Source organism: Kogia breviceps, chromosome 5 (assembly GCF_026419965.1).
Source record: "Kogia breviceps isolate mKogBre1 chromosome 5, mKogBre1 haplotype 1, whole genome shotgun sequence".
NCBI lineage: Eukaryota > Metazoa > Chordata > Mammalia > Artiodactyla > Physeteridae > Kogia > Kogia breviceps.
In genome coordinates this window covers 46,566,421-46,592,831 of record NC_081314.1, presented here as the reverse complement: position 1 = coordinate 46,592,831, position 26,411 = coordinate 46,566,421, and the positions used below count along the sequence as shown (strand labels likewise).

At 36.7% G+C, this 26,411-nt stretch overlaps 1 protein-coding gene across 3 annotated transcripts in view; it reads right to left on the bottom strand.

Moving 5' to 3' along the window:
• Nucleotides 1-11,191: 11,191 nt before the first annotated feature.
• Nucleotides 11,192-26,411, bottom strand: part of NMD3 (NMD3 ribosome export adaptor) — a 43,066-nt gene continuing 27,846 nt past the window's right edge. For all 3 annotated transcript variants that reach the window (XM_059063611.2, XM_067033934.1, XM_067033933.1), the window contains exons 12-16: nt 16,492-16,604; nt 15,622-15,694; nt 14,045-14,151; nt 13,039-13,109; nt 11,192-12,588 (exon numbers count right to left, since the gene is read on the bottom strand). In XM_059063611.2, the coding sequence (XP_058919594.1) occupies nt 12,458-12,588; nt 13,039-13,109; nt 14,045-14,151; nt 15,622-15,694; nt 16,492-16,604 (495 nt within the window). In that variant the 3' untranslated portion in view covers nt 11,192-12,457. The remainder of the gene's footprint in view (nt 12,589-13,038; nt 13,110-14,044; nt 14,152-15,621; nt 15,695-16,491; nt 16,605-26,411) is intronic.

Below are 26,411 nucleotides of genomic sequence, written 5' to 3'. Positions count from 1 at the left end.
TAATGGCCTATATATATATATGAGAAAATAATCTAAAAAAGAGTGGATAAGTGTATATGCATAACTGATTCACTTTGCTGTACAGCAGAAACAAACACAGCATTGTAAACCAACTATTCTCCAATAAAAAAGGCAAAATGCGAAAATGGAACTCTACAATCAGAACACAGATATTTTTAAGATCTTCTCGGAAACACAGAATTCCACATTCCAGACTATTCAATGTCACCAACCCAGGAATCTGTCTCGCAACACTCCGCGGAGACTTCTATAGCATTTGTTTATGCTGATACTCTAGAACCCAAATGAACACTGATTTATCTCAGCCTCTGTCAAGTAGTCAGCACATCAACATTATTCTGATCCAAATGCATAAACACAGGAAAACTACCAGACATATTTTATAGTTACTGAATACTGCCCAAGCCTTTATCCTTCTGATTACAAGCTACCTTCTCTGCATAGGTCATTTGTACTTCTGTCCACATGATCATTTACAAATGCCATTTGTGCTATTATATAAAGTACCCTAAAGTAAGAAAACTATTTACTGTGTGTTACACTGAACAGTTTGTGTTAATACTACAACATACAACTTCTGTGGTTAATTAATTATAATTAGCACTACTCACATAAAATTTACCAAGCTTAGAATTAGATGCAGGTTTTGTTTCTATTAAGTTAAATGAAGTCTTGACCAACATGAACAACTCTCCCTACAAATCCCACTTACTGCCTCTCTAATGCCAGTAAGAACTGCTTGATTTATTTCATGGCCAGACTCGGAAGGAATTATTTAAAACAAAACTATACCCATTTTTCAAAATATTGACTTCAGTCAAATCATACTACTAACTATCTATTTGAGGACTTATGCATTATATTTGTGTTGCCTTAAGGAAATGCAGTCTAGTCTAGAGAAAGACAAATACACATAAAAATAGTAATGATAACTCAGGAGGCATATAAAAACTAACCAAGTAGAACAGAGTAACTGCCACAGAAGTTCAGCAAACAGATCACTGTGGACTGGGCCTCACCTACATAAGCCCAGCAAATATTAAGTGAAAACAGAAACATGTCAATCATCAAGAATAGTATGACTGTAAAAGAGACACTCCTAAAAATTCTACCACATGGAAAGCATCTTTCTGGAAAGGATTTTTGTAATGTGTCCTGAGATTCATACATGCTCTTTGACAGTAGTATCACTCCTAAGAAAATAATGAGCAAAATGGACAGATTTTTATAAGAAAAGGAAAAAATGAAAAAAACCTGGCAACGACCAACTTTAGAAATTGGATAGTTATATGCTGGCACATCAGTCTACCAATTGTCTAATGCCACAACAATGCTATGCAGTGTACACAAACCTTCAGGGGCATGCATATAAGTTTACTACTCACGTGTCTGGGGTTAGTCAGGGGTCAGCTCAGCACTTCTGCTGATCTTAGCTGGGCTTGCTCAATGTCTGAGGGTTGGCTGGCTTCATATAGGGCAATTGGGCAACTTCATCTGTGCCACCTGTATCTCTTCCTCCAACACTCGACCAGGCATGTTTTCACAGGTAAGACAGAGATGCAAGCCCTCCTGAGCCCTAAACTCAGAACTTCCACCTCATTCTAATCACCAAAACCGAGGGAAGAGTATAAGGGCACTACAAAGTTATATCTGGGGTCAACAAACTATAGGTTACAGGCAAAATGTGACCTACTGCCTGTTTTTTTAAAATAAAGTTTTATTAGAATATAGACACTTCCTTTCATTTACATATTTTCTATGGATCTTTCAGGCTACAACAGCAGAATAGTTGTGACAGAGACCATATGACCTGAAAATCCTTAAATGTTTATTATTTAGTCTTATCATAAAATTACAGTAAAGGGAATGGACACAGTGAAGAGTAAAGAATTGGGGCTACTTCTGCAATCTACCAGTGGAATATTGTTTTATTATTAAATGTTTAAAAAAATTTAACGGTTTAGAGAAGGTTTATAAAATAATGTTAAAGAGAAAAGGTACAAAAATAAACAGGCAGTATGATCTCACCTCTACATAATCATATATAAGTAAATTACATATAAATAATTCATATACATAATTATTTTCATATGTATTTTTAAAGGCAAGCCACAAATAAAGAATATATTTTCAAAACAGGTATCTGATAAAAGACCTGTATCCAAAATACACAAAGAACTCCTAAAACTCAATAAAAATATAATTAACACTGCGGCATGTTATATATGAAAGTTGTTAAGAGAGTAAATCCTGAGTTCTCATCACAAGGAAAAATATTATTTTTCTATTTCTTTAATTCTGTATCTATATGAGATAATCGGTGTTCAATAAACTTACTGTGATAATCATTTCATGATGTATATCATTATGTTGTATACCTTAAACATATATGGTGCTGCATGTCAATTATATCTCAGTAAAACTGGAAAAAAACCCCTCAATTTAAAAATGGGCCGCCAGGGCTTCTGTGGTGCTGCAGGGGTTAAGAATCCTCCTGCCAATGCAGGGGACATGGGTTTGAGCCCTGGTCCAGGAAGATCCCACATGCCGTAGAGTAACTAAGCCCGTGCACCACAACTACTGAGCCTGCGCTCTAGAGCCCAAGAGCCACAACTACTGAAGCCCGCGCGCCTAAAGCCCAAGCTCCGCAACAAGAGAAGCCACCGTAATGAGAAGCCCACGCACCGCAACGAAGAGTAGCCCCCACTCGCTGCAACTAGAGAAAACCGCGGACAGCAACAAAGACCCAATGCAGGCAAAAATAATTAATTTTAAATAAAAATGGGCTGCCAAAGACAAATATCATATCCTTTATATGTAGAATCCAAAGCAAAAATGATACAAGTGAAATTATATACAAAACAGAAATAGCCCCACAGACATAGAAAACAAACATTTTACCAAAGAGGAAGGGGAGGGCATAAATTAGGAGTTTGTGATTAACATATACACACACTACTATATATAAAATAGATAACCAACAAGGATCTACTGTATAGCACAGGGAACTATACTCAATATTTTGTAATAACCTATAAGGGAAAAGAATCTGAAAAAAATAGGTATATGTGTATGTGTAACTGAATCACTTTGCTGTATACCTGAAACTAACACAACATTGTAAATCAACTATACTTCAATTAAAAAAAAAAGGGCCAAAGATCTGAACAGACACCTCATTATAGAACATATACAGATGGCAATTAAGTATATGAAAAGATGCTAATCATCCTTTGTCAACAGGGAATTGCAAATTACAACAATGAAATACCACTGCATACCTATTAGAATAGCTAAAGTCAAAAAGGCTAACAATACCAAATGCTGGCAAGGATGCAAAGTAACAGGAACTCTTACACATTGCTGGTGGGAATGTAGAATGGCACAGCCACTTAGTCTCTTCCAAAGTTAAACATAGTGTTACCATAAGAGCCAGCAATATGCCCCTAGGTATTCAACCAACTGATGTGAAAACCTTTATCAACACAAAAACCTGCATATGGAAGTTTATAACAGACTTATTAATCATCACCAAAAGCTGGAAATAACCAAGATATGTTTTGACACGTGAACAAATAAAGTATGGTACACCTATACTATGGAATATTACTCAACAATAAATGCACTAACAAGCCACAAAAGATAGAATAACATTAAAGGCATATTGCTAAGTGGAAGAAGGCAGTATGAAAGGTTACATATCATATGATATGTATGTATGATATGTGTATCACATGTATGACACTCTGGAAAAGACTAAACTATAGAGATAGTAAAATGATTAGTGGTTGCCAAGGGTATGGGGTTCATGATGAATAGGTGAAGTACAGGGGACTCTTAGGACAGTAAAACTATTCTGTATGATACTGTAATGGTGAATACAAGACATGAGGCATTTGTCAAAACCCATATAACTTTATAGCACAAAATGAACCTTAACCTATTCCATGCAAATTTTAAAAAATCATTTAGGTAAGGGGATGCAGACTGTGACAAGAGATTCTAACTGTATTACAAATATATAAAAACAACTTCATAGGGCTTCCCTGGTGGCGCAGTGGTTGAGAGTCCACCTGCCGATGCAGGGGACACGGGTTCGTGCCCTGGTCTGGGAGGATCCCACATGCCGCGGAGCAGCTAGGCCCGTGAGCCATGGCCGCTGAGACTGCGCGTCTGGAGCCTGTGCTCCGCAACGAGACAGGCCACAACAGTGAGAGGCCCGCATACCACAGAAACAAAACAAAACAAAACAAAAAAACAACCTCACTGAAGGAGGTTGGGGGGCGAGTTATTTAGGTCACTAAATTACTCTGGAAATGACTGCAATCTGTAAGACTAAAGGCAAAAGGAACTGCACATAAGCACTTACTGTAATAAATAATGTTGTAATGGGCAGAGGTTAACAATTCTGATACAGCTATACATGTATACCAGAATTGAATAATTAAGTAAATGAATGGCAGATGGTGGGGACCAGGGGTTTTTTTGTTTTTGTTTTTTACTATTGGAGTCGGAGTTTACAGATAAATGAGGGAAGTCAGACTGATCCATGACGTAATGAAATAAGAGTTGGAGACAGTATGAACTCATGTTTAGCTTAAGGTAGATAGAGATGGTTACATACAGAAATACTTACAAATATGTGTAAATACATAGGTTAGTATAAAAGCATTTTTTTCAGCCTGTCAGCTAAGAGGGCCTAAAAGAAATGACACCCAGGAGCAACAAGCATTCCTTGTGCCTAGATATTGGTTTCTAAAACCATTCTCCAATAAATGGAAGCAGAATTTCTTGGCAAAATGGCTGATTCTAAGATAGTACATATACAAAATGACCCTGTAGTGCCATAATTATGGTGGCAGAGAATAAGGAAATGCAAAGGTGAATGTGAAGGGAGAGGGAGACAAGGGGAGAGGAGGGATGTAGGAAAGAGGGAAGGGTAAGAGAGGAGAGGGAAGGAGGAGGAGGAAGAAGAGGAAGGGGAGGAAAAGAAAAAAGAAAACCTACATACACAAGCCCAATAGAGTTATGTCAAAGGAGCACAGGAGCCAACCAAAAGAGCTCCAAATGACCAAAGCTAGAACAATTCAAAGAGCAAAGTAAAATAGTATTAGCTAATAACCCAAAATATAAAATAAGTACTCATGAGTCCATGTTGCTTTAAATAAATGATTGAACAAACTAGTACAGTCGTCCCTCAGAGTCTGCAGGGGATTAGTTCCAGAACCCCCCATAGGTACCAAAATCTGAGGATACCCAAGCCCCTTATATAAAAGAGCACAGTATTTGCATATTGGACACACCCTGCTATATACTTCAAATCATCTCTAGATTACTTAAAATACCTAATATAATGTAAATAGTTGCAAATACAATGTAAATAGTTGCTGGCATTTGGCAAATTCAAGTTTTGCTTTTTTGGAACTTACTGGAACTTTTGCCCCAAATACGTTTTTTTAACTGAAGTACAGTTGATTTACAATGTTGTTAATTTCTGTGGTACAGCAACTGATTCAATTATACACGTATATACATTCTTTTTTTCCCCAAATATTTTTGTTGTTGTTTTTGGCGGTATGTGGGCCTCTCACTGTCGTGGCCTCTCCCGTTGCGGAGCACAGGCTCCGGATGCGTAGGCTCAGCGGCCATGGCTCATGGGCCTAGATGCTCCGCGGCATGTGGGAACCTCCCGGACCGGGGCACGAACCCGTGTCCCCTGCATCGGCAGGCAGACTCTCAACCACTGCACCACTAGGGAAGCCCTCCCCAAATATTTTTAATCTGAGGTTGGTTAAATCAGTGGATGCAGAACCCAAAGATATGGGGGGATGACTGCAAATGGGAAAAAAGAGACCAATCTCCCATATAGAGGAATTCAAAATAATTTATGTAGATATCCCACCCTCAAGAAAAAGCAGCATGACTCACTACTTCGTAGGTGTGGAGCGTGCATAGTGACTTCCTTCCAAAGTGTACATTATGCAAAGGGGAAAATAAGAGTAACTCTACAGTGGTGAAACCTGACAATCACTATCTCAGTCAGGTGACCATGACCAACATCAACAGTGATAAATCATGCTAACAGTATATAACCTTGATATAATGTCATGGAAATAGCACTTTGCATGGGGTCTTCCCTCCCAATAACCCATAACCCGATTCTTATCATGAGAAAAACATTAGACAAACCTCAATAGTGGGGCATCCTACAAAATCTGTGACCAGTATTCCTCAAAACTGTTAAGGTCATCAAAAAAAAGGAATTCAGAGAAATTGCCCCTGCCAAGAGGAGCCTAAGGAAACAGGACAACCAAATGTAACGTGGTATCCTGGATAGGATTTCGGAAAAGAACAAGTACATTACATAAGAACTAAGGAAATCAAATCAACTATGGACTTAGCTAATAACAATATATCAATATTGGCTTATTAAGCATAACAAAGTATACAAAATGTTAAAATGTTAAATACAGGAGAAGCTGGGTGTGATATACTCAGTATTATCTTCTCACTTTTTCTGAAGATCTGAAACTATTAAAAATTAAAGTCTATTAAAAAAGAAAAAACAGCCAAGTGTTAAATGATAAATCTCTCTCTATTGGAAATATGGGCAATTTATGATTTGTCTTTATAGTTCTCTGTGCCATACACATTTTCTAGAATAAGCTGTATGCTGCTCTAAAACGTATAAGCATACAAGATTTGTTTGCTCAGCTTACTTAAATACTAAACATTAGAACTGTGATTATAAATTTTAAAAGCAGATACTATTTATTAAATAATTACAACTTATTGCAGACTGATTTGTGCTAAGAATTTTAACAATACTCTGTGAACACTACTATTCCGTTTTAAAAGAACACCACTATGCCTTTTTAAAAGATAAGGTAGGGCTTCCCTGGTGGCGCAGTGGTTGAGAATCCGCCTGCCGATGCAGGAGACACGGGTTCGTGCCCTGGTCCGGGAAGATCCCACATGCCGCGGAGCAACTAAGCCCGTGAGCCGTGGCCGCTAGGCCTGCGTGTCCGGAGCCTGTGCTCCGCAACGGGAGAGGCCACAACAGTGAGAGGCCCACATACCGGAAAAAAAAAAAAAAAAAGATAAGGTAGAGGTTCAGAAATTTTAGGCCACGGAGCTAACAGATGGCAGATAAGCTGACTTCAAACATGCTTTTATTTTTAGATAATATAGCTTCCCTAGAATTACTCGTTCACTAGTGCCATATATTATCTTAAAGTACCTCACAACAACACTACGAAGTGAGTTTTAAATAAACGTATTTATGTGAAACTGTGTTAGAAGAAAAATGTGACAGGCACCATTGCAGTGCCAACTCCATCAAAGACAAAACAAAACCTCCATCAGATAAAACGATGGGTTTAAGTCCTGATAAACCCATCATAAATTGAAAATATCATTAAGTTGAAAATGCATTTAAATACACCTAACCTATCAAACATCACAGATTAGCCTAGCCTACCTTAATGCTCATAATACTTAATTAGCCTACAGTGGACAAAATCACCTAACACAAAGCCTATTTATAATAAAGTGTTGAACGTCTCACGTAATTTAATGAACACTGTACTGAAAGTGAAAAACAGAATGGTTATATGTTTACAGAATGACGGTAAGTACATTGATTGTTTACCCCCTCATGGCACTGGGAGCTATGCCCTCTGCCGCCAACCAACATCACAAAGAGAGTATCATACTGCATATTCCTAGCCTGGGAAAAGATCAAAATTCAAGGACTGCCCTGGTGGTTCAATGGTTAAGACCCTGTGTTTCCACTGCAGGGAAAGCGGGTTCTATCCCTGGTCGGCGAACTAAGATCCTGCATGCCGTGTGGCGTGGCCAAAGGAGGAAAAAAAGAAAGAGGAAAAAAAAAGAGAGAGAGAAAAAAAAGATAAAAATTCAAAGTATGGTTTCTATTGAATGCATGTCACTTTCACACCATGGTAAAGGTGAAAAATCCTAAGCTGGACTATTGTAAGAGAGTGAGCATCTGTACAAGCAGCATTGCTACAGAAACAGTGATTGCCAAAACTACTTCTAATAACTTTTAAATATTTAGGTCTTGTTTTACCAGGAGGCATCTAAGCATGCCTCTTTCCTAGGCAATAAGGTGGTTCTTTCAAAATGTGTCAAATCGATTATTTTCCTTACACTATTGTTAAGTTCAAAGAGATATTGAGACTGATTTCTTGCCTTCATCAAGGCTCACCACCCTACTGCTCAAGCTATTTTAACATGTGACAGAATTGATAAACTGAGAATGAATATAGCCTATATCTGTTTCTTACGATGTTATTTCATGATTCCTTAATTCACAGGATGATTCAACTAAGGCTGGCTTATTTTTAAGAAAATTGGTCTATTTTTAGGAAAATTGGTCCCATCATGAAAATAAGCCAGGAGGAAACTTGCACACAGGTCCTGAACAAGGGAAATCCAAAACCTACTCAAAGAGTTACATTATCAGCATCCATGAATAAACTCAAATATATGGAGAAGAACGTGGCAAAAGGACACAGGAGCCACACTGATGGGGCACCCACTAGCCAGTTCTGGGATAATGTGAGCAACAAAAGAAAAGATTAACAAGAAAACAAACAACCTGATTTTTAAAAGTAGGCAAAGGTTTTGAACAGCCATTTTACCAGTGAAGATATACGGATAACAAATAAGCATACGAAAAGATGCTCAACATGATAAGCCATTAGGGAAATGTAAATTAAAACCACAAAGGACACAACCAACCACCTATTAGGATGGTTTTAAAAAAATGACAACATCAAGTGGTGGTGAGGATGCACAGTTACTGAGATGTTGATACACTGCTGGTGGGAAAGCAAAAAGGCACGAACCACTTGGAAACAGTTAAATATACAAATACTATAAGGATCCAACAATCGCATCTCTAGTTATTTATCCAAGTAAAATGAAACCTGTATATAAATATTCAAAGCAGCTTTACTCCTAATCATCAAAACCTGGAAATTCAAATGTGCCTCACCAGAGGAATGAATAAAATGTGGTACATCCATACAATGCAATATTATTCAAAATAAAAAGTAACAACTCTTGACATATACCACACCTTAGATGAATCTCAAGTGTACCACACGCTAAGTTAAAAAAACCAGACTCAAATGGTCACATACTGTATGACTGCATTTACATATTTTGGAAAAAGCAAACCGTAAGGTTAGAAAACAGATTGGAAGTTGGCAGGAGTTAAGGATGGGTGAAGGGTTTGAAAACAAAGGGGTATAGCAAAGGGAATTTAGGGAGATTGGGGAGGATGATAGAATTTTTTTGTATTTAAATTGTAGTAGCGATTACATGAATCTACACATGTTAAAATTCAAAGAACTGTAAATCAAAGCATAAGCTTCACCATCTATAAGTTAATGAATTTAAAAAGAAAAATCAAGTTAAAATAACAATTGCAAAGGATTAAATCCTTTAATCCCTTCAAACAGAAAACCAACTAATATAACCCAAGAACATTTGGGAACATCTGGACTAATGACAGCATACGTCTCCTGATGCAATGCATTGAGAATTTAGCATTACGTCTGGGGAAGTCCTGCTAAAAGGGCTTAACATAAATTTAATCATCAGGAAAGCCAGACAAGCCTAAGCTGAGGTCACTCTACAAAACAACTGGTTTGGACTCTTCAAAAATGCCAATTACATTTTTAAAAAACTCAGGAATGGATCCAGATGAAAGAAGTCTAAAGACATAAGAGAACCCAATGCAACATACAATCTTAGATATTTATTTTTCCATAAAAGACTTTATGGTTGGGATAACTGACAAAATCTCAATGTGGTCCATCAATTGGATAACAGTATTGTGCCAATGTTAATTTACTGATTTTGATCATTGCACTGTGATTATGTAAACAAATTCCTTGTTTTGGAGGGAAAAAAACAAATATTTAGGGGGTTACTCTTAAATGGCTCAGGAAAAAATATATTGAAAAGAGGAAGAAAGAAAATAAGGTTATGTTCAAGTGTGGCAAATCCAAGTGAAGGGTATCAAGGAATTCTCTGTACTATTTTGTAACTTTTGTCTGAAATTATGTCAGAATTAAAAATAAATTATTTTTTAAAGTAAACATCCTCTGGGCTAAAAATACCAGATCAAGTTATCTAAAGAATGGGAATCGGACTTCCCTGGTGGCACAGTGGTTAAGAATCCACCTGCCAATGAAGGGGACATAGGTTTGATCCCTGGTCTGGGAAGATCCCACATGTTGCGGAGCAGCTAAGCCCGTGCGCCACAACTACTGAGCCTGAACTCTAGAGCCCGGAAGCCACAACTACTGAGCCAGCCATCTAGAGCCTGTGCTCCACAAGAGAAGCCATCGCAATGAGGAGCCCATGCACCGCAACGGAGAGCAGCCCCTGCTCGCCACCACTAGAGAAAGCCCGTGCGCAGCAATGAACCCAACGCAGCCAAAAATAAATAAAATAAATAAACTTATTAAAAAAAAATAAAGGATGGGACTCAACATGAACACCTTTACTAAAATTTTAAAAGTCATGGGAAAACTCCTGGCGCTTACTCAGAACTGATCAGAGAAGTGTGTTCTAGCACAAAGTCTGGAATTCTGGGTTCCACTGCGGCAAGGAATTTGCTTGATGCTGTTAAACATCTAACCACACAAGCAACTCTCTCCCCTCAACTGTTTCCTTGCTCATCAAGTGCCTCTTGCCAATAAAACAGCAGCTTTGAGTGCAGATCTGGCCACAAAAAAATAATCAATCATACTGACTTAGAATATTTATAAATTGGGTTATAAATCAGGTTCCTGTTATTTTGATTAATACCAGCATTCTCAAGTTGTATCAACTCTGGGACATAAGCCTGGAAATTATCCTCTAAAATGGTAGATTTATCAAGGCTATATAACTGTGTGCACTCTTGGCTAACAGCTTTTCTTTTAGCTATATTCCCTCATCTTGTCACAGCCTTCTTTCAACCAAAAGATTTCATTACTCATAAAGACATAACATGAAAACAAGTAAGACTAAATAAGGTTAGTGAGAAATTACATTTTTCAGTGGGAAAGTCATATGACAAGCACTTAAATAACATTAATTCTACTTCAGAAACCTGCATGAAATTTAAATATGACACCCACATAATCACTTCAAGGACACAAAAAAGGGGGAGAATGTTTTTATTTTCATGCTTTTTAAAGTCTTGACATAGAAGAGGTAAACACAGACCACAGGTAAAAACTTTAAATTTGCAGACAGAAGCGACTTTAGAAAGCACAGGCCTTTATTCAAAACTTAAGAATTAGGGAGTCTGATCTTAAAAAAAAGAAAATGTTCCATTCAGCACTTACTCAATTTCCTTGTATAGTGGTAATATATAGAATTTATGAATTAGTGCTTAGTAAGTCTGATCTTGCTTATAGAAATAGGATCTTAATACTTCATTTTCAGAACACTTTAAAACCCAAGCCAATGCTTTTCCTTCAAGGATGTGGATGGCATTCCTCATTCAAATCTGATTCGTGGTTTTATAAAGCATGAAGATCATTTTCATTACTTCATCAACTATATGCTGGATTCTAATATTCTTTTTGATAGTGATGTGTTCAGTGATAGAAACTTATAAAGAGAGAATTCCTTCTCAATTTGTAAACCAAAATTTTAAAAGCAAAATCCCTGAAGTGATAGGAAGACATTTTTATGACATAAGCAGCTACTTCATTAAACTGCTGGCACAAGCCAAAACAACAAAGGTATAAATTGTTATTTAACCTTTAAATACTGTTTGCTACAAATCTACAAATATTTTGAATATACTTGCTTCTGCAATGAAAATTAAGATAATCCCCAGCTTAACAGCTTTTGAAGAGGTAAATACTACAAATAAAAAGACAGCTTTCCTACTGAAAGTCCAACGATAAACCAAACCCCAAGTTTTCTATCCCAAGGACATAAAAATGATCTAAAGTAGACTAAGTGCATGGCAAGTTCTTATTAAAAATGATTCTTCATATGCTCTTCTACTAAAGCAATCAATATAAACAGAATGTGAAAGCTTGTTTTCTGCTTGAAGATTTAGGTAACCTCCAAGGAATCACAACTTGCGAGCTTTTAAACCCAGAGCTATAGTACGTGAAGATACTAGTGTCTGATAAAAAAGCAAGCCAATAAAATTCCATACGTAAAATGGCCTAAATATCAGTAATAATTACATTCTGCATTTTTTTATCGAAAACTTCAAAGCCATCAACCTTTATCAGTGCTTCAAGTGAACAATCAAAATAGTCATATTTATTCAGGTTTAAAACTAAATTTCTCTTCTCTCAATATGAAGGCATAGACAGAATAGACAGTAAAAATTATTTTTGTCCAACATCCTAAGCCTACGGATGTGGAAACCATCTACAACATGATCTCATTATGTCATCATCGATTCACCTTCTTCACCAGTAGCATCTTGGGAAATGTGAAGGTCTTCAAGCATCTCAGCCAGACTAATTCGAGGTGCTCCTTCATCATCTGTGTCACCTTCCACAGGAATGGTTGAATCTAAGAAAAAATAAAAAGGGGATTTCAAATAAATACAACTATGGAAATATGCAAATACCTGTACTCAGCAGCATTACTATTACTTAACCATATTATATCCACAGCACTTATATCATATCTAGAGCAGGCATTTAAATATGCATTGAATGACTGAACTTGCATAAATGTATGAATAACCATCCACTTGTATAGGGATCAGCAAATTGAGGGATCATGCTAGGATGCAAATGATATCAAATGTGGTATAGTAAACAACATTTTAATAAGTTTTACTGTTGTGCAAGTTTGGGATTTTTCTGGGGGGGTGGGTATATGTTTAGAGTAGTTTTAAAAACACATGATAAAAGTCATTTATGGAATCAGAGTTTAAGATACCAAAATACTCATACTGGGTTAATATATCTATTTACAGAAGCTACAACTTAAATCAAATACTCCTAATTCACCAACCTCTATAAATGTTCACATTTTTTCTAATTGCCTCATCTTCTTCAAGATCTTCAAGGAAATCTTGGTATTGCCTATAGAAGGGTAAAGAAACATTTAAGTATTTCACCTTTACCAAGAAAGTATGAAGTTAATGTTTTCTTCATTTTCAGCATTATAAGTGTGTTCCAAGTATTAAAATCTTTAAAAATAGTAACTGAAGGTCAAATATGGATGTTAACTAACTACTGATAGGTTTTTAAAAACTTTTTTCTTTCAAAATTACATTATTAAAAAAAACACACACCTGAATATAGGTGACATTAATTATAAGAAAATAACAAGACCCCTTCATACTTTACCCTCCCCCCAAAAAAATGTATGGCCAAGTTGAAATACACACACTTTTTAAGACTATAGATAAAATAGTCAAATATGTACTTACAATATCTATTTAACATTATATATTTATATATACGTATTTTAAATTATACTATGAGACTATATTTTAGAAATATTGCTGTTTCCCACTCACATTTCATGACATAACTTTATTTAAACTTTTCATTTTTTTATACATCAGTGTCATTAATGTCATCATTAAGGCCACTAAACATCCAATAAACTTTTCTAGAACACAGTATCTTCATTTCTCCTTAAAGTTGTTTGAAAGACAGCATATTTGATATCAATGTGCTATTTTCTTTTTATATATACTAAATCATAAGTACTCATTTGCTATTTGTGATATCCACAAAGTAAATTACTCATTATATTTTCAAAAGAATCATCAATATTAACACTGCAATTGTCAGGTCATAACCCAGGAAATAATAACTAAATCTGTGTTAAATGTCATTACATCTGTTAATACTGATCCAAACAACATATTGATAAGAACAGAAAATTAATATTGAGTGCAAGGAGCAAGTGTGTGGTGAATATTTCTTTATGATTAAAAAAAAAACCATAAAGATGTATCATAAGAATTTTCTTTGAGACAACATATAAAATATAAAGAAAGTGGGACCTTTCATCATCTGTATCCATGTTTTCTCTATCTCTTGCAAGCTCTTTCAGTTTCCAGTTTCTACGACGCTGACGTTTGGTACGGTCATAGCTCTTCTTGATTAACACCTAAAAGTAAGAGAAGTATTTGCAAAGTTACAAAAAAATGGGAACTAGGTAACAGAACCTCAAAATCCAACAAAATTTTTAAAATGAACGCTTATGGGAATGCCAGAAGACACCAAACTAATGACAGTGGTTATACCTTAAGGGAAAGGAGTAGGGATCAAGAAGTGGTGTGGAGAGGACTTTTAACATTTTTATTAATGTACTTAATATTTTATGAGAATGCATTTAGCCATTATTTGTATAACTGTTAAAATTTACTAACTGAAATTTTCCAGTGACTGAAAATTTTTTATACCAAATATTTCATGTTTCTGGTGGTTTTTTTTCTTCCTTTATACCAAAGTTCAGTTTTCAGCTATCATTCACATAAATCATTCTGAAACATTATCACAGGCAGACACTTTTTCTCCCTTTCATTCCTACTAATAAGCACTTACAGAATTATATATATATTTTCACAACTGTATATCCCAGAACAATTTAATAAAGTGTAGAATAAATGAAAATAACTTTATAATACAAAATCTATGTAAGACCATTTTGATCTTCTCTTATGACCTTTTTGAAAAATACCTATTTAGACTTACACCGAAACCATGCTTCTATTTCCTAAATTATTAATTAATAAAAGCACAACTGGGTGGTGAGGAGAGGAGCCCTTCTTATACCATGACTTTATTTTTGCCCACAGCTAAAGAGATCAATGTTTATTTTAAAAGATTAAGTTAAGCAAACAGGAGATAGGGTCTTTCACATTTCACATTCACTGCTGCTCAGGATTCTGATAAACTCATGTTAGAATCTAAGATTTTTTTCAGAAGTAACATTCTTTCTCTAAGACTTAACACTGTGAAGATTATTTTCAACAACAATTATATTCAAACCTGAATGATGGTTTTAACTCTAAATGCCTTCTTAACAAAACATGAAATAAGCTGAGCCTAAAAGAATGAACAGGAATAAATTCTAAAGGTCATCATTTTTAGCTGCAAATTTATTTTTACCCTACAGATACTATCAAGTATTGTGACAGAATGAAAATATGATTATAAGAGCAACTAAAAAAACTCAATAAATCTTAGATTTTATCCACTAAGAATAATTATCTTTTTTTTTTTTTTTTTTTTTTTTCGGTACGCCAGCCTCTCACTGTTGTGGCCTCTCCTGTCGCAGAGCACAGGCTCAGCAGCCATGGCTCACGGGCCCAGCCGCTCCGCGGCCTATGGGTTCCTCCCAGACCGGGGCAAGAACCCGTGTCCCCTGCATTGGCAGGCGGACTCTCAACCACTGTGCCACCAGGGAAGCCCAGAATAATTATCTTAAATGAAGGTTTTGCTATTATACCTTAACTGCAATTTCAAAAGAAACCTCTAAATTGATTACTTTCAAAAATGTGAACTCATGAATCTTACCCATAAGAGTTACATCAATCGTCTTCAACACATGAAAAAGGAAGATCTAAAGCCTTACCACATCTGGGACTCTATCTGATTTCATTTTGTTGACATGCTCATCATTTAAGTTACAGTTGGCCAAATCAAACCTGAAATGAAAACAATGAAACACTTAAGGACAAAAACACTTACTCTTTCCATGTAATTTTTTATTTTATAGATGATCACCTAACAGTTCCTCCTAAGATCAAACATTTAATATGCTTTCCCACTTTACAAGTTTTGCAGTGTACTATACAGTGAACAGGCTTCTACAGATCCTGGTAAAGATAATAATGCACTCTATCTCTCAGTTTCACATATCATCCATTATTGTTCACCTTACTATACTCTTATAAAGAAGCAAAACAGACATATATCAGTCTAACATTAGGATTCAGTTACACGGTTCCATTCAGTTTATAGACAACAAAAACAAAACACCCCTCATTCTCTAGTAAAAGGAACTGAAATCCTAAGAGCAAAAATAATGTTTAAGGCATGCTTATAAGCTCTGCATCAGAATGACTATCCTATGCCTATAAAGACCCTTTACATATATAGCTGCCATATTTTAAAAGTGAAATATTTTAACAACAGCATATGCATAATAAAAAACTACCTGCTCTCCCAAAAAACTACAAACATAATCTAATCATACTACTTCAGGGTTCAATTACTCAAAATCTTGTAATAAATGACTCTTTAAGATGATGGCGAAAATGAAATAACTATGGGCTTCTGTCCAATCAATAATTTCATTTAGTTATCAATAATAAAGTGAACTATATGGCTCCTAAGAACTCAAATTCTTTTTAGGATAAACAACTTTAGATAGCTTTGCTGGCTCCCAGAGAAAATCTGCAATGCTAGTCGGCCGTTTAAAATACTATAAAATAATACAAACCCCAACACCAGGTCTCCAGGATTTAGAAGATGTCCCAAATGAGTGCGACAAAAATACTGTTTATCTGTATTCATTTCAGAAGTTTTCTGTACCCAGACTTCCCCGAGGGTATGCTTAACAGGAAAGAAAATGAACTCTTCAATAATCTAGGCATAACTTAAAAAGCATCTCATAGAAAAGTTAAATACAATGTTGATTTTGGTTTTCTGATTTTCATTTTAAACACAGAAATTGTTTTATTTTCCAGATCTCTGAAACACTGTCAAAATTAACAAATTACTGAATTATGAGTACAGAAAAAGACTCATAAGTAATTCATAAAATAAATATTTTTGTTAAGATTTTATTCAAGGCTTTTATAAAACATTAACATTGTCACCTAAAAACAGACACATATGTAGAATACTCAAAAGAAATGCTCTCACAGGGAGATGGGCCAACACAGACTGAGCAAAAAGAATAATTAAAAAAGTAGGGGAATCTTAAATCCAGAAAATATCTTAAGCAACCCTTTGTTTTACACATAAGGTTAAAAAAAACAGGCTTCAGAGAAAATAATCTAGCAATCCCAGCAGCACCACTACCACAACAGAACCCAAATCTTCATCAGTTTTTTCAATGTCTACTATTTTGAAGTATAACTTTTTTAAAAAACTATTTACCATTGAAACATCATCTCAAGTTTGAACTTTTAAAGCAGAAAACTATTAAAGACCCTTTCCAACATGGAATTTTAAAAGCAATTGTAACTGACATTTCAAAGTTCCCGGCTGAATGAAGAACAGCATGTGCCAATACCTTTTACTAACAAAAACAGAACCAAGTAAAATTGGATCAAAGGCAAAATACTAAGGATTATAGACAGAATTAAGGAATCTCAAAGAGGTGAAAAGGAGAGGTAGAGAGAGAGGAAGAAACTGAAATAACAGACTGGTCCCAGATTTAGGAAAAAACTGGGAAAAAAAAATCGAATTGCCAGGAAAACACTAAATTCTAGCTAAATGCATTTTTTGACAGCAAAGAAAGTATGCCTGATGGGAAGTGGTGGTGCTTAAATGATAAATGTTTCTTTCTTTTTTAAAATAAATTTATTAATTTGTTTTTATTTTTGGCTGTATTAGGTCTTTGTTGCTGTTCATGGGCTTTCTCTAGTTGAGGCAAGCGGTGGCTACTCTTCGTTGTGGCGCGTGGGCTTCTCACTGTCTTGGCTTCTCTTGTTGCAGAGCACAGGCTCTAGAACGCAGGCTCAGTTGCTCCGCGGCATGTGGGATTTTCCCAGGCTGGGGCTCGAACCCGTGTCCCCTGCGTTGGCAGGCAGATTCTTAACCACTGTGCCACCAAGGAAGCCCTAAACGTTTGTTCTTAATCGTATTATCAAATTTTTTATTTTAAAGAAAAATATGAAAAGTAATTCTTCCATTCCCATTGATTTTCTCAAGTTACTGGAAGTTATTTTTGTCTCAAGACACAATATTACCTCAATAGAAATGAGCACTGTTACTATATAGTTTTGGGGGGGCCTCCAAATACTATTTTATAGTAGAAGAAATCAGACTTACATCCTTGAAGAAACACGTGACTTCAGATATGGGGTAGGAATTATACAATGTGATTTTGGAACACCTAAATGTTATGGTGTTGTCCCACAAGTAAGGATGCTTTCAAAGACTAGGAAAGTCATGTCAAAAGGACAAAGGAATAGACCTATATTTATTAAAGAAATTCAGTCAATAATTAGTAATCTTCCAAAATAGAAAGCACCAGGCCCTGATGGATTCACAGGTGAATTCTAGCAAACATTTAAGGTAGAAATTACACCATTCCTCTAGAATCTTTTCCCAAAGGCAGAAACAGAGGCAATACTTCCTAACTCATTTACAAGGTCAACATTACCTTAAAACCAATACTAGACAAAGACATTACAAGGAAAGCAATCTACAGACCAATCTCTCATGAACATAGATTCAAAAATCCTCAACAAAACATAAAAGAACTGTACACCATTACCAAGTGGGATTTAACCCATGTATGCAAGGCTGGTTCAACATGTGAAAATCAAATTAATGTAGCACATTAATCATATCAACAGGTTAAAAAGAAAAAAAAATCATATGATGATATCAATAAAGAAAAAGCATTTGACAAAATCCAACACCCCAGTTTGCTTCTTCTTCTGGGTACGATCACTGGGGAAGGATCTCCTGGAGCCGAACACAGTCGGCGACCTACCTGACCTCACAGACAGGTGACAGACAGCACGTTAATGGAATCAACCTCTTCATCCAACAAGCTCACAAATTTGACTTGTCATCCTTAAGTGTATCAGCCTCCAAAACAGGAGCTGTGTGGATGCAAGGCCCTTGGTATTCCAGCCAGGAGTCAGTGCTGTGCCTCTGAGGTGGGAGAGCCAACTTCAGGACACTGATCCACAAGAGACCTCCCAGCTCCATGTAATATCAAATGGCAAAAATCTCCCAGAGAGGGCTTCCCTGGTGGTGCAGTGGTTGAGAATCCGCCTGCTGATGCAGGTGACACGGGTTCATGCCCTGGTGAGGGAAGATCCCACATGCCGCGAAGCAGCTGGGCCCATGAGCCATGGCTGCTGAGCCTGCGTGTCCAGAGCCTGTGCTCCGCAATGGGAGAGGCCACAACAGTGAGAGGCCTCCGTACCACAAAAAAACCTTCCCAGAGATCTCAATCTCAACACCAAGACCCAGCTTCGCTCAACGACCAGCAAGCTACAGTGCTGGACACCCTATTCCAAACAACTAGCAAGACAGGAACACAACCCCACCCATTAGCAGAGAGGCTGCCTAAAATCATAATAAGGCTACAGACACCCCAAAACACACCACCAGACGTGGACCTGCCACCAGAAAGACAACATACAGCCTCATCCACCAGAACACAGGCACTAGTCCCCTCCACCAGGAAGCCTACACAACCCACTGAACCAACTCTAGCCACTGGGGACAGATACCAAAGACAACGGGAACTACAAACCTGCAACCTGCAAAAAGGAGACCCCAAACAGAGTAAGACAGGCAAAATGAGAAATCAGAAAAACACATAGCAGACGAAAAAGCAAGGTAAAAACCCACCAGACCTAACAAATGAAGAGGAAATAGGGCATTTACCTAAAAAATAATTGAGAATAATGATAGTAAAGATGATCCAAAATCTTGGAAATAGAATAGACAAAATGCAAGAAACAGTTAACAAGGACCTAGAAGAACTAAAGAGGAAACAAGCAATGATGAACAACACAATAAATGAAATTAAAAATACTCTAGAAGGGATCAAAGCAGAATAACTGAGGCAGAAGAACAGATAAGTGAACTGAAAGATAAAATAGTGGAAATACCTACTGCAGAGCAGAATAAAGAAAAAAGAATGAAAAGAACTGAGGACAGTCTCAGAGACCTCTGGGACAATATTAAACGCACCAACATTCAAATTATAGGGCTCTCAGAAGAAGAGAAAATGAAAGGGACTGAGAAAATATTTGAAGAGATTATAATTGAAAACTTCCCTAATATGGGAAAGGAAATAGTTAATCAAGTACAGAAAGCACAGAAAGTCTCATACAGGATAAATGCAAGGAGAAACACACCAAGACACATAGTAATCAAACTATCAAAAGTTAAATACAAAGAAAACATATTAAAAGCAGCAAGGGAGGGCTTCCCTGGTGGCGCAGTGGTTGAGAGTTCGCCTGCCGATGCAGGGGACACGGGTTCGTGACCCGGTCCGGGAGGATCCCACGTGCCGCAGAGCGGCTGGCTCCGTGAAGCCATGGCCGCTGAGCCTGCGCGTCCGGAGCCTGTGCTCTGCAACGGGAGAGGTCACAGCGGTGAGGGGCCCGCATACCACATAAACAAACAAACAAACAAACAAAAAAAAGAGCAAGGGAAAAACAATAATACACAAGAGAATCCCTGTAAGGTTAACAGCTGATCTTTCAGCAGAAACTCTGCAAGCCAGAAGGGAGTGGCAGGACATATTTAAAGTGATGAAACAGAAAAACCTACAACCGAGATTACTCTACCAAGCAAAGATCTCATTCACATTTGATGGAGAAATTAAAAGCTTTACAGACAAGCAAAAGCTGAGAGAGTTCAGCACCACCAAACCAGCTTTACAACAAATGCTAAAGGAACTTCTCTAGGCAAGAAACACAAGAGAAGGAAAAGACCTACAAGAACAAACTTGAAACAATTAAGTAAATGGTAAAAGGAACATACATATTGATAATTAACTTAAATGTAAAAGGATTAAACGCTCCCACCAAAAGACACAGATTGGCTGAATGGATACAAAAACAACACCCAGGGCTTCCCTGGTGGTGCAGTGGTTGAAAGTCCGCCTGCCGATGCAGGGGACGCAGGTTCGTGCCCCGGTAAGGGAAGATCCCACATGCCGCGGAGCGGCTGGGCCCCTGAGCCTACGCGTCCGGAGCCTGTGCTCCGCAAAGGGAGAGGCCACAACAGTGAGAGGCCCGCGTACCGAAAAAAAAAACAAACAAACACCCATATATATGCTGTCTACAAGAGACCCACTTCAGACCTAGGGACACATACAGACTGAAAGGGAGTGGATGGAAAAAGATATTCCATGCAAATGGAAATCAGAAGAAAGCTGGAGTAGCAATTCTCGTATCAGACAAAATAGACTTTAAAATAAAAACTATTACAAGAGACAAACAAGGACACTACATAATGATCAAGGGATTGATCCATGAAGAATATGTAACAATTGTAAATATTTATGCACCAAACATAGGAACACCTCAATACATAAGGCAAATACTAACAGCCATAAAAGGGGAAATCGACAGTAACACAATCATAGTAGGGGACTTTTAACACCCCACTTTCACCAATGGACAGATCATCTAAAATGAAAATAAATAAGGAGACACAAGCTTTAAATGATATATTAAACTAGACTTAATTGATATTTATAGGACATTCCATCCAAAAACTACACATTCTTCTCAAGTGCTCATGGTGAACATTCTCCAGGATATATCATATCTTGGGTCACAAATCAAGCCTCAGTAAATTTAAGAAAATTGAAATCGTATCAAGTATCTTTTCTGACCACAACGCTATGAGACTAGATATCAATTACAGGAAAACACCTGTAAAAAATACAAACACATGGAGGATAAACAATACACTACTTAATAACGAAGTGATCACTGAAGAAATCAAAGAGAAAATAAAAAACTACATAGAAACAAATGACAATGAAAACATGATGACCCAAAACCTATGGGATGCAGCAAAAGCAGTTCTAAGAGGAAAGTTTATAGCAATACAATCCTACCTTAAGAAACAAGAAACCTCTCAAATAAACAACCTAACGTTGTACCTAAAGCAATCAGAGAAAGAAGAACAAAAAAACCCCCTAAAGTTAGCAGAAGGAAAGAAATCATAAAGATCAGATCAGAAATAAATGAAAAAGAAATGAAGGAAACGATAGCAAGGATCAATAAAACTAAAAGCTGGTTCTTTGAGAAGATAAACAAAATTGATAAACCATTAGCCAGACTCATCAAGAAAAAAAAGGGAGAACACTCAAACAATAGAATTAGAAATGAAAAAGGAGAAGTAACAACTGACACTGAGAAATAGAAAAGATTATGAGAGGTTACTGCAAGCAACTCTGCGAATAAAATGGACAACCTGGAAGAAATGGACAAGCTCTTAGAAATGCACAACCTGCCGAGACTGAAACAGGAAGAAATAGAAAATATGAACAGACCAATCAGAAGCAGTGAAATTGAAACTGTGATTAAAAATCTTCCAACAAGCAAAAGCCCAGGACCAGATGGCTTCACAGGCAAATTCTAAAAAACATTTAGAGAAGAGCTAACACCTATCCTTCACAAACTCGCCCAAAATATAGCAGAGGAAGGAACACTCCTAAACTCATTCTATGAGGCCACCATCACCCTGATACCAAAACCAGACAAAGATGTCACAAAGAAAGAAAGAAAATTACAGGCCAATATCACTGATGAACATAGATGCAAAAATCCTCAACAAAATACTAGCAAACAGAATCCAACAGCACATTAAAAGGATCATACACCATGATCAAGTGGGGTTTATACCAGGAATGCAAGGATTCTTCTATATACGCAAATCAATCATTGTGATACACCATATCAACAAACTGAAGGAGAAAAACCATATGATCATCTCAATAGATGCAGAGAAAGCTTTTGACAAAATTTAACACCAACTTATGACAAAATCTCTCCAGAAAGTAGGCATAGAGGGAACTTTCCTCAACATAATAAAAGCCATATATGACAAACCCACAGCCAATATCGTCCTCTGTGGTGAAAAACTGAAACCATTTCCACTAACATCAGGAACAAGACAAGGTTGCCCACTCTCACCACTATTATTCAACACAGTTTTGGACGTTTAAGCTACAGCAATCAGAGAAGAAAAATAAATAAAAGGAATCCAATTCGGAAAAGAAGTAAAGCTGTCACTCTTTGCAGATGACATGATACTCTACATAGAGAATCCTAAAGATGCTACCAGAAAACTACTAGAGCTAATCAATGAATTTGGTGAAGTAGCAGGATACAAAATTAATGCACAGAAATCTCTGGCATTCCGATACACTAATGATGAAAAATCTGAAAGTGAAATTAAGAAAACACTCCCATTTACCAATGCAATAAAAAGAATAAAATATCTAGGAATAAACCTACCTAAGGAGACAAAAGACCTGTATGCAGGAAATTATAAGACACTGATGAAAGAAATTAAAGATGATACAAATAGATGGAGAGATATACCATGTTCTTGGATTGGAAGACTGAACATTGTGGAAAATGACTCTACTACCCAAAACAATCTACAGATTCAATGCAATCTACCTATCAAACTACAACTGGCATTTTTCACAGAACTAGAACAAAAAATTTCACAATTTGTACAGAAACGCAAAAGACCCCGAATAGCCAAAGCAATCTTGAGAACGAAAAATGGAGCTGGAGGAATCAGGCTCCCTGACTTCAGACTACACTACAAAGCTGCAGTAATCAAGACAGTATGGTACTGGCACAAAAACAGAAATATAGATCAACAGAACAGGATAGAAAGCCCAGAGATAAACCCACGCACATATGGTCACCTTATCTTTGGTAAAATAGGCAAGAATATACAGTGGAGAAAAGACAGCCTCTTCAATAAGGGGTGCTGGGAAAACTGGACAGCTGCATGTAAAAGAATGAGATTAGAACACTCCCTAACACCAGACACAAAAATAAGCTCAAAATGGATTAAAGACCTAAATGTAAGGCCAGAAACTATCAAACTCTAGAGGAAAACGTAGGCAGAACACTCTATGACATAAATCACAGCAAGATCGTTTTTAACCCACCTCCTAGAGAAATGGAAATGACAAGAAAAAAAAACAAATGGGACCTAATGAAACTTAAAAGCTTTTGCACAGCAAAGGATACCATAAACAAGACCAAAAGACAACCCTCAGAATAGGAGAAAATATTTGCAAATGAAGCAACTGACAAAGGATTAATATCCAAAATTTACAAGCAGCTCATGCAGCTCAATAACAAAAAAACAAACAACCCAATCCAAAAATGGGCAGCAGACCTAAACAGACACTTCTCCAAAGAAGACACAGAGATTGCCAACAAACACATGAAAGAATGCTCAACATCATTAATTACTAGAGAAATGCAAATGAAAACTACAATGAGATATCATCTCACACCAGTCAGAATGGCCATCATCAAAAACTCTAGAAATAATAAATGCTGCAGGGGGTGTGGAGGAAAGGGAATCCTCTTGCACTGTTAGTGGGAATGTAAATTGATACAGCCACTATGGAGAACAGTATGGAGGCTCCTTAAAAGACTAAAAATACAACTACCATATGACCCAGCAATCCCACTACTGGGCATATACCCTGAGAAAACCATAAATCAAAAAGTCATGTACCACAATGTTCATTGCAGCTCTATTTACAATATCCAGGACATGGAAGCAACCTAAGTGTCCATCAAGAGATGAATGGGTAAGTAAGATGTGGCACATATATACAATGGAATATTATTACTCAGCCATAAAAGGAAATGAAATTGAATTATTTGTAGTGAGGTGGATGGATCTAGAGTCTGTCATACAGAGTGAAGTAAATCAGAAAGAGAAAAACAAATACCGTATGCTGACAGATATATATGGAATCTAAGAAAAAAAAAAAAAGGTCATGAAGAACCTAGGGGTAAGATGGGAATAAAGACACAGACCTACTAGAGAATGGACTTGAGGATATGGGGAGGGGGAAGGGTAAGCTGGGATGAAGTGATAGAGTGGCATGGACATATATACACTACCAAATGTAAAATAGATAGCTAGTGGGAAGCAGCCGCATAGCACAGGGAGGTCAGCTCCGTACTTTGTGACCACCTAGAGGGGTGGGATAGGGAGGGTGGGAGGGAGGGAGATGCAAAAGAGAAGAGATATGGAACATATGTATAACTAATTCACTTTGTTATAAAGCAGACACTAACACACCATTGTAAAGCAATTATACTCAGTAATGGTGCTAAAAAAAAAAAATCCAACACCCATTCATGATAAAAAAAAAAAACCTCTCAGTAAACTACAAATAGAGGAGAACTTCCTCCACCTGATAAAGAATATGCATTAAGAAAACCTTAAACCTAACATTATAATTAATAGTGAGAAACGTGCAGCTTTCCCACTAAGATCAGGTACAAGGCAAGAATGTTCCCTCTCACTACTCATTTTCAATATCCTACTGGAAACCCTAGCTAATACAAAAGATAAGAAAGGGAAGTGAAAGGTATATAAATTGGAAAGGTAAAAATAAACTTATCTTTGCAGATGAGATGGTCATCTACATAGAAAATTTAAACGGACCAAAGAGCTCCCGTAATACAGCAAGGTTATAGGATACAAGGTTATAAACGAAAGTCACTTTCGTATATACCAACATAAAAAAGTGGAATTTGAATTTTAAAAATACCGTTTACATTAGCACCCCCCCAAAAATGAAATACTTAGGTGTAAGTCTAACAAAATATGTACAAGATCTGTATGAGGAAATCTACAAAATTCTGATGAACAAAATCAAAGAACTAAAACAGAGCGATGTTCCATGTTCCTGGACAGGAAAACTCAATATTGTCAAGATGTAAATTCTGCCCAACTTGACCTACAGATTCATGCAATTCCAATCAAAATCCCAACAAGTTTAGCCACAGAGGCATAATATACAGCATAAGGAATATGGTCAATAATACTGTAATAACTTTGTATGGGAACAGATGGTTACTACACTTATCATGGTGATCATTTCATAATGCATAAAAATATCAAATCACTTGTGTAGTACACCTGAAAATAACATACTGTTGTATGTCAACTATGTTTCAATTAAAAAAACTTTCCAGTAAGATATTTTGTGGATATCGACAACTGCTTTTAAAGTTATACCAGGACAAAAGATCCTCAACAGTCAACACAGTTTTGAAGGAGAAGAACAAAGTTGAAGGACTGACACTACCCAACTTGAAGACTTACTATAATGCTACAGTAATCACGACAGTGTGGTCCTGACAAAAGAATAAACAAATATTTTACATCAGTGGAACAAAATAAGAGAGCCCAGAAATATACCCAAATAAATACAGTCAACTGATCTTTGACAAGGGAGCAAAGGCAATACAATGGAACAAAGACAGTCTTTTCAACTAATGGTGCTAAAATAACTGGACATTGACATGCAAAAAAAAAAAAAAAAAAAGTCAATCTGGACACAAACCTTACACCCTTCACAAAAATTAACTCAAAATGGATCACAGACCTAAGTGTACAGCACACAACTATAGAACTCCTAGAAGA